Source organism: Scyliorhinus canicula, chromosome 13 (assembly GCF_902713615.1).
Source record: "Scyliorhinus canicula chromosome 13, sScyCan1.1, whole genome shotgun sequence".
In the NCBI taxonomy this organism is placed as follows: domain Eukaryota; kingdom Metazoa; phylum Chordata; class Chondrichthyes; order Carcharhiniformes; family Scyliorhinidae; genus Scyliorhinus; species Scyliorhinus canicula.
Genome location: NC_052158.1, coordinates 1,619,539 through 1,629,078, shown reverse-complemented (window position 1 = coordinate 1,629,078; position 9,540 = coordinate 1,619,539). Strand labels below are relative to the sequence as shown.

At 52.3% G+C, this 9,540-nt stretch overlaps 1 protein-coding gene across 1 annotated transcript in view; it reads right to left on the bottom strand.

Annotated features, from left to right (window-relative positions):
- The window catches only part of LOC119976790 (adventurous-gliding motility protein Z-like), a 10,711-nt gene extending 1,379 nt beyond the window's left edge, over positions 1–9,332 (bottom strand). The window contains exons 1-4 of the mRNA XM_038817572.1: positions 9,141–9,332; positions 6,612–6,806; positions 3,843–4,034; positions 1,997–2,109 (exon numbers count right to left, since the gene is read on the bottom strand). Coding sequence (XP_038673500.1) covers positions 2,005–2,109; positions 3,843–4,034; positions 6,612–6,806; positions 9,141–9,320 — 672 coding nt within the window. The 5' untranslated portion in view covers positions 9,321–9,332 and the 3' untranslated portion in view covers positions 1,997–2,004. The remainder of the gene's footprint in view (positions 1–1,996; positions 2,110–3,842; positions 4,035–6,611; positions 6,807–9,140) is intronic.
- Positions 9,333–9,540: the final 208 nt, after the last annotated feature.

Genomic DNA, 9,540 nt, shown 5'->3' with positions numbered 1-9,540 from the left:
GGTGTCGGCTGGCATTGTTTGGGAAGCACTGAAGGCAGTGGTCCCGGGGGAGGGGGAATGATTTTGTTTACGGCCCGTGCGGGTAGGGAAAGGAGGGAGGAACATACCCGTCTAGGGGCGAGATAGTGGAGGTGGGACAGGGAATATTCGAGGATGCCCACCGTGGAGGGATTGGCGAGGATAATGTCATTATCATGTCACAGACAGATGCTGATCAGGAAACAACAAGGAGAGCGTTTGCTGAAGTTATCCCTGGTTCGGGCTTTTGGTAAAGTGTTGGGAAATGTGAGTAGGATAGGTGCTGGATGGCTGAAACTCGATGGGCCGAAGAAACAACATACATACAAATATAAACATCGTGCAAAAGCCGTCTTCCTCCTTCACAGGTCCCACCCTTTCTAACCCCCTACTCTAAGCTAAACGAACCCCCCCCCCTCCCCTTCTGCTGATGATTAATTTGCCGCGAAGAAGTTGACGAACGGTTGCCCCCTCCGGGTGAACCCTAACAGTGACCCTCTCACGGCGAACTCGATTTTCTCCAGACAGAGAAAGCTAGCCATGTCCAATAGCCAGGTCTCCGACTTCGGGGGCATTGAGTCCCTCCAAGCTAATAGTATCCGTCTCCGGGCTACCAGGGAAGCAAAGGCCAGAACGTCTGCCTCTTTCCCCTCCTGGATTCCCGGGTCTTCCCACACCCCGAAAATCGCCACCTCTGGACTCGGCGCCACCCTTGTTTTTAACACCGTGGACATGACATCTGCAAACCCCTGCCCGAATCCCCTCAGCTTTGGGCAAGCCCAGAACATGTGGACATGGTTCGCTGGTCCTTCCGCACATTCTGCACACCTGTCCTCAACCCCAAAGATTCTGCTCATCCGGGCCACTGTCCTGTGGGTACGATGAACGACCTTGAATTGTATCAGGCTGAGACTGGCACATGTTGTGGATGCCCAGAGACCATCCGCCCAGAGACCATCCTCTATCTCTCCTCCCAGCTCCTCCTCCCACTCGCGCTTCAGCTCCTTAGTCTGTGTCTCCTCTGACCCCATAGGTTCCTTGTAAATGTCCGAAACCCTCCCTACTCCCACCCACTCTCTGGAAACTACCCTGTCCCCGAATTCCCCTTGGTGGTAGGAGCAGGAATGTTGAGACCTCCCTGCGGAGGAAGTCTCGCACATACAGGTACCTAAACTCATTCCCTCCCATCAATTTGAATTTCTCCTCCAACTCCCTCAAGCTGAGGAAGCTCCCCTCTATAAACATATCCCCCCCCATCCCCTCAATCCCTCTCTCCGCCACCTCCGGAACCTTCCATCTAACCTCCCCGGAGCTAACCTGAGATTATTACAGATTGGGGACCAGACCGATGCTCCCACGTTTCCTCCATTGGCCCCCAGACTCTCAGGGCCTCCACCACCACGGGGCCGGTGGAGTACCGTGCTGGCGGGAATGGCAGGGGCGCTGTTACCAATGCCCCCAAACCCGTGTTAAAGTAATGGGTTAAGAGACATTGCAATTAGTTGTCTCATTTATGTTAAGTGTTCAATGATTGACACTGATATGTAAAGGGGCTTCAGGTGGACTCTGGAGCTTGTGATGATCTGTAGAGTTCTGTGCAGAGTGAGTTTGAACCATTAAAGGTGTGTTGGTGAAAAAGGAGCTGAACTCTTGCCTCTTCATACCACAGCATCTAGTACATTTTACAACTCGCGGCCTTACATGATGCCGCCTCTACTCGCTCCCACATCGATCCCCCCCCCCCCCCCCCCCCCCCCACCCCCCCCCCCCCCCCCCACCACCACCTGATCATGGCTATATTCGCCGCCCAGTAATAATTAAGTTCGGCAGCGCCGGCCCGCCCTTCTCCCAGCTCCGCTCCAGCATCCCTTCTTTTACTCCGGGTTCTTACCCGCCCATACAAAGCCAGAGATCACCTTATTCAGACTCCTTTTTTTTTTCCACAAGTGTGCCAACTTAGCAAACCGTCTCAGCTCACCTTTAACCTCATAGCGTCTGCTTCATGCTAACCTTCAGCAACGCACAGTCACGCAACTGCTCCTGAAGACAGGCGAGGACACAATCCCTCTGTTTTCCATCTTCCAGTAAGTTCTTGTGGGAGAGAGAGAGAGAATTTTTTTTTTTTTTTTAAAAAGATCCATTCTCTAAAACATTAAAGCTAATGACACACAGAATAGCTGCATCAGTCAGTGCATCTACAGGGACAAGTCAGGTGTGTGATGGAAAACTCTCCACTTGTCTGGATGAGCTCAGCTCCAACAACATTCAAGAAGCTCCACACCATCCAGGACAAAGCAGCCCCGCTTGATTGGCGTCCCTTCCACAAACATTCCCTCCCTCCACCTCCAATGGACAGTGCCAGCCGTGTGCACCATCCACAAGATTCACTGCAGGAACTGACCGAGGCTCCTCAGGCAGCACCTTCCAAACCCACGGCCACCACCATCTAGAAGGACAAGAGCAGCAGATACCTGGGATCACCGCCCCACCTGGAGGTTCCCGTCTGAGTCACTCCCCATCCCGACTGGGAAATATATCGGCCGTTCCTTCAGTGTGGCCGGGTCCAAATCCTGGAGCTCCTTCCCTAACAGCACGGTGGGTGTACCTATACCCACCGTGCGGCGGCACAGTGGTTAGCACTGTGGCTTCACAGCTCCAGGGTCCCAGGTTCGATTCCCGGCTGGGTCACTGTCTGTGCGGAGTCTGCACGTTCTCCCCGTGACTGCGTGGGTTCCCTCCGGGTGCTCCGGTTTCCTCCCATAGTCCAAAGATGTGCAGGTTAGGTGGATTGGCCGTGATAAATTGCCCTGAGTGACCAAAAATGGTTAGGAACCAACAATTCTACGGACACGTGCTTGTAGGATTAGAATAGCGGTTTTAATATACTCACAACAGAGCCAGCCTGTTAGCCATTGAACTTTCGGTGAACTGACCGGCTGACCATGTGGCACTGATCTTTATACAGCAGCTCCAGGGGGAGGAGTCCTGGGCGGAGCCAAGGGAGAAGCCCAGTACAATTCTCGAGCATTCCCAGAGCTACTCCCCCTGGTGGTCAGGTAGTGCAACTGCACTTACAATACAGACACATGTATATACAGATTATAACCTGGTGTGAATGACATTCACCACAGGGGCTATGGGGATAGGGTGGAAGTGAGGGCTTAAGTGGGTCAGTGCAGACTCAATGGGCTGAATGGCCTCCTTCTGCACTATATGTTCTATGTACACTTCAGGGACTGCAGGTGTTCAGGCAATTAAGGATGGACAATAAATTCTAATCTAACCAGGAACACCCACATCCTGCAAATGAAAATTAAAGAGAGACCTGGGTGTTAATGTGTATTAACCATTGAAGGTGTTAGGCCAAGGGGGCTGGACACAGTCTCTCGGGAGAAAGACTTCCCATTGTTGGAAAGGATCGTGGGTATCTGCTGCTCTTGTCCTGGAGGGTGGAGGGTTTGGAAGGTGCTGCCTGAGAAAGCAGCGAATTATAGACCAGTCAGCCGAACATCGGTCGTGGGGAAAATGCTTGAATCCATTATCAAGGACTTTATAGGGGAACATTTAGAAAGCAGTGGTAGGGTCAGTCAGAGTCAGCATGGATTTATGAAGGGAAAATCATGCTGGACAAATCTGTCGGAATTCTTTGGAGAGGTAACCAATACAGTCGACAAGGGGGAGCCAGTCGATGTGGTATATTTAGACTGTCAGAAGGCGTTTGACAAAGTCCCGCATAATGGGATTGGGGGAAATGTATGGAGGTGGATAGAAAGCTGGTTGACAGCGAGAATGTGACAGGCAATAAATATTGGCGGGTCAGTCACCACAATCAGCTGATCCTTGTCGTCGAGAAGGGTCCGCAGGGCAGCCAGTTCGATGAAGCGATCCTGGGTCTCCGTCGTATCCGACTTGGCCAATTCCTCCAACTCCTTGTCCCTGGCAGAGAGCTGCTGCTTGAGGGCCTGGACTTCCTGACCTTGAAGTGAGATTGTCTCCAGGTGACTGGCTAACAATGCCTGGGAAAAATCATCGACAGATTGTTACAGGAGGCGGGACCCCCGAAATCAAACCGGCAACGGCATCGCGGAAACAGAAAAAAGAGGCCATTCAGCCCATCACGCCAATGCAGTCCCGGGGAGGAGGAGGAACGACGGTCTAGTGGTCATGCCGCTGGACTAGCAAACTGAGGGCCTAGGCTCCCGCTCGGGGAACCCTGGTTCGAATCCCACCACGGGAGCCCCTGCCGTGCAGGAAGCCATTCAGCCCATCGTACCCGCACCGACCCTCTGAAAGAGCACTCTACCTGGGCCCACTCCCCCACCCGAGTCCCGTAACCCCTTGCATTGATCGTGGCCAATCCACCTAACCTGCATGTCTGTTGGACCGTGGGAGGAACCCGGAGCACCGGGAAGAAAGACACGGAGAGAATGTGGCAAACTCCACACAGTCACCCCAAGTCGGAGTAGGACCCGTGTCTCTGGAGCTGTGAGGGGGTCCCTGCCAACCACCAGACCACACGGCAAACCTCCTTCCCTGAAGCAGATAGATCACAACAAATCGGTCATAGACTAATGTTATCATTCCTGATTTTGTGAATCAAATTTAAATTCCACCAGGTCCTGTGTTGGGGATTGAACTCCCTCCCCCAGAAATTTAGTCTGGGCCTCTGGTCATTGGCCCAGGCGACAACGTCATCTGCAAAGGAGGTGAAATGCAAACCTCATCGGTGGATCAACAACATTCACGGCGGGATCTTGTGCACGTTAATAATTTATACCAATGACGTCAATGGCCAAGTTGGCCAGAGCACAGTTCTGAACGGTTGAAAAGGATTTTGGGCGTGAATGGTCCAAGTCATTTGAAGACTCCAAACATGTTGCTTGGGCAGTCAGGCAGGCCGAACATGTTTTGCAAGCGCCGAATGCCTCCTTTGAGTTGGGACGTTGGTGTTTATCTTAAACTCCATCAGCAGCTGGCACGCCCCACATGCTGGAGCGTACACCCAGGGTTTGGAATCCACTCTTTCAGTGACAGATATACAGCTTCGTTCAAAGACGTGTTACCAGCAAAATGGAAGCCATGACGGGAATGTCTCATGAGGAGAATTTAAGAATTCGTGGATTACAATCTGCAGAACAGAAGTTTGCTTTTTGATTCAGTTGAAGGTTATAAATTTTTTCCCCTCAAAAAATGTTAGATTACCCAAAATTCATTTTTTCCATTTAAGGGGCAATTTAGCGTGGCCAATCCACCTACCCTGCACATACAGAACAGAACTTTACAATGCAGAAGGAGGCCATTCGGCCCATCAAGTCTGCACCGGTTCTTTTTGAAAGAGCACCCTACCCAAGCCCACACCCCTACCCTATCCCCATAACCCAGTAACCCCACCCAACACTGACAGCAATTTTTGGACACTAAGGGCAATTTAGCATGGCCAATCCACCTAACCTGCACGTCTTTGGACTGTGGGAGGAAACCGGAGCACCCGGAGGAAACCCACGCACACACGGGGAGGATGTGCACACTCCACACAGACAGTGACCCAGCCGGGAATCGAACCTGGGACCCTGGAGCTGTGAAGCAATTGTGCTAACCACCATGATACCCTGCTGCCCTTTGGGTAACATCTTTGGGTTGTGGGGGCGAAACCCACGCAGACACGGGGGGGAATGTGCAAACTCCACACGGACAGTGACCCAAAGCCGGGATCGAACCTGGGACCTCGGCACAGTGAGGCAGCAGTGCTAACCACTGCGCCACCGTGCTGCCCTTGAAGTTTATAAATTGACCTGATAAATGCAGTAAAGTTATAATATATATATTGGATTGGATTTGTTTATTGTCACGTGTACCGAGGTACAGTGAAAAGTATTTTTCTGCGAGCAGCTCAACAGATCATTCAGTACATGAAAATAAAAAGAAAATACATAATAGGGCAACACAAGATATACAATGTAACTACATAAGCATTGGCATCGGGTGAAGCATACAGGGTGTAGTGTTAATGAGGTCAGTAAGAGGGCCGTTTAAGAGTCTGGTGACAGTGGGGAAGAAGCTGTTTTTGAGTCTGTTCGTGCGTGTTCTCTCGTGTATCTCCTGCCCGATGGAAGAAGTTGGAAGAGTGAGTAAGCCGGGTGGGAGGGATCCTTGATTATGCTGCCCGCTTTTCCCCGGCAGCGGGAGGTGTAGATGGAGTCAATGGATGGGAGGCAGGTTCGTGTGATGGACTGGGCGGTGTTCACGACTCTCTGAAGTTCCTTGCGGTCCTGGGCCGAGCAGTTGCCATACCAGGCTGTGATGCAGCCCGATAGGATGCTTTCTATGGTGCATCTGTAAAAGTTGGTAAGGGTTAATGTGGACATGCCGAATTTCCTTAGTTTCCTGAGGAAGTAGAGGCGCTGTTGAGCTTTCTTGGTGGTAGCATCGACATGGGTGGACCAGGACAGATTTTTATATTGTTTTAGGTGTCAGTTGCTATAGGTTAAGGTATCGAAACGACTTGTCTGATAAACGGTGATTAAGGGGTTAACAGCCTGTCAGAAATGGAGTGATGGGTCTCCGTACTGCTTGGCCCCATTACCGTGCCGTACCTTGATCATCTGATCTTTCTCCTCAACACTCTTCAGAAGCTCTTCGATGACTTTGGCATGGTCGGCAGACTGACGATCCCGCTCGGAGAGGGTCCGGGATAGAAGTTCCTCCTTGGCTTTCAGCCGCAGACAGAGGAGTGCGGACCTGTCAGAGCCATCGCCCAGGCCCTGGCTGAGTACGGAGTCGGTCAGGGCCTGTACAGGTGGAGAGAGGAGAGGCAGCAGTGTGCGGTTAGTCAGGAACAGACAGGCCAACCCAGTGAACACTCAGCATAGTGAGCACCTGGACAGGCCCTCACTGGGTGGCCACCGAGTGCCTGAATAAATGGGAGATTATCCGTTTCGGCAGCAAAAGTCGGCAGGCAGATTATTATTCGAATGGGTGTAAATTGAGGGAGGCGGATACTCAGCGAGACCTTAGTGTCCTCGTTCATCAGCCGCTGAAAGTAAGCGCTCAGGTACAGCAGGCGGTAAAGAGGGCAAATGGTATATTAGCCTTCACAGCGAGGGGATTGGAGTATAGGAATAGAGATTTTTTTTTAAATTTAAAGTACCCAATTCATTTTTTTCCGATTAAGAGGCAATTTAGCGTGGCCAATCCACCTACCCTGCACATCTTTTGGGTGGTGGGGGCGAAACCCACGCAGACACGGGGAGAATGTGCAAACTCCACACAGACGGTGACCCAGAGCCGGGATCGAACCTGGGACCCTCGGCGCCGTGAGGCAGCAGTGCTAACCACTGCGCCACCTTGCTGCCCTGGGTTGTGGAGAAAAGACCCACGCAGACACGGGGAGAATGTGTAAACTCCACACGGACAGTGACCCGGGGGTGGGATCGAACCTGGGACCTCGGCGCCGTGAGGCAGCAGTGCTAACCACTGCGCCACCGTGCTGCCCTGGGTTGTGGAGAAAAGACCCACGCAGACACGGGGAGAATGTGCAAACTCCACACGGACAGTGACCCAGAGCCGGGATCGAACCTGGGACCTCGGCGCTCTGAGGCAGCAGTGCTAACCCGCTGTGCCGCACTGGAATAGAGATGTTTAACTGCAATTGTATACAGCAATGGTGAGGCCACTCCTGGAGTATTGGGCCCAGTTTGGTCTCCTTCTCTGAGGAAGGATGTACTTGCGATGGAGGGAGGGCAGCGAAGGTTACCAGGCGGATTCCTGGGATGGCGGGACTGTCTCTCCAGGAGAGACTAAAATCGGTTCGGATTATACTCATAAAACCGTAAAACATAGGAGCAGAATTAGGCCACTCGGCCCATCGAGTCCGCTCCGCCATTCAATCATGGCTGATAGGTTTCTCATCCCCATTCTCCTGCCTTCTCGCCATAACCCCCGATCCCCTTATTAATCAAGAACCTATCTATCTCTGTCTTAAAGACACTCAGTGATTTGGCCTCCACAATCCTCTGACTGCCTTCTTGACTGCCGATCCCTGGAATTAACAACTTGTCGCATGAGGAACGGTTGAGGACTCTGGGTCTGTACTCGTTGGAGTTTAGAAGGATGAGGGGGGATCTTATTGAAACTTACAGGATACTGCGAGGCCTGGATAGAGGGGACGTGGAGAGGATGTTTCCACTTGTAGGAAAAACTAGAAGCAGAGGACACAATCTCAGACTAAAGGGACGATCCTTTAAAACAGAGATGAGGAGGAATTTCTTCACCCAGAGAGAGTGGGGAATCTGTGGAATTCACTCCCACAGAAAGTAGTTGAGGCCAAAACGTTGTAATTTCAAGAAGGAATCAGATACAGCTCTTGGGGATAAAGGGATCGGGGATATGGGGGGGAAGACGGGATCAGGGTATCGAACTTGATGATCAGCCAGGATCATAATGGATGGCGGAGCAAGCTCGAAGGGCCGAATGGCCTCCTCTTGCTTCTGTTTTCTATGTTTCTATGACAGTGGGGAGGACATGCGGCCACTGATCAACCTTGATAAAGAGATGGTGCCATTGTGCGGACAAATTTCATTGTGAGATTGACCATTCTCGGCCCTCGCCGGAGGTGTGGTGACCCTCAGGTTAAATCACCACCAGTCAGCTCTCCCCCCCCCCCCCCCCACCAACCCCCCTACACCCCTCCCCCACCCCCTCCTATACTTGGCCTCCAAATCCCCCCTTTAAGTGTCTTTGTATCCTCCTCACAACTCACATTCCACCTCGATCTGTCTCGGCCGCAATCTTGGAAATATCTATTGATCCTGGCATCCAAAACGTCGATACTGGATTGGGACTAATCTGTGGGCCCAAGCACCGGTCCCTGCGGCTCCCGACTACACTCAGCCGGGCGACCTGGATCCGCAAGTTGTTGAGGGACTGGACTCTGCGTAGAAATTGCAGAATCCCTTCTGCCGAAAGAAACAGGAACGAGCCAGTTGGGTTTGTCTGTCAGTTGACACAAGCTCGTTTTCAGATGCGTCAAGTAGGAAACTTTGAACTCTAACAAACATGGTGGGGTTTGAACGCTACGCAACCCCCCCCCCCCCCCCCCCACCCCCTCTCTTCCCTCACTGTACCTCCACATCCTTGGCACGATGCTGCAGAGTTTCTTGCAGCTGGACGATAATGCTGCTCTTCTCCTTCAGGGCGCTCGCCCTCCCTTCATCCAGCTGGCGGCACGCCCTCTTCAGGCTTTCGCACAGTGTTTCCAGCTGTTCGACCGCGGCGTGCTTCACCTTGAGAGTGTGGCCCAACATCTGGAAAACACAGGGGACACCAGCCTGGCTGAGCAGAGGGCTTACCAATATCACCAGCCCCCCCCCCCCAGCCCGGTCCGCAGAATGACACTATACACAGATTTGAAGCCTGATTTGTAGGCCCAAACCGGGTAAGGACGGCAGCAATCCTTCTCGAAAGGGACATTAGTGAACGAGAGGTGTCTTTACGAGACTCAACAATGGGTTTCATGGCCTTCGG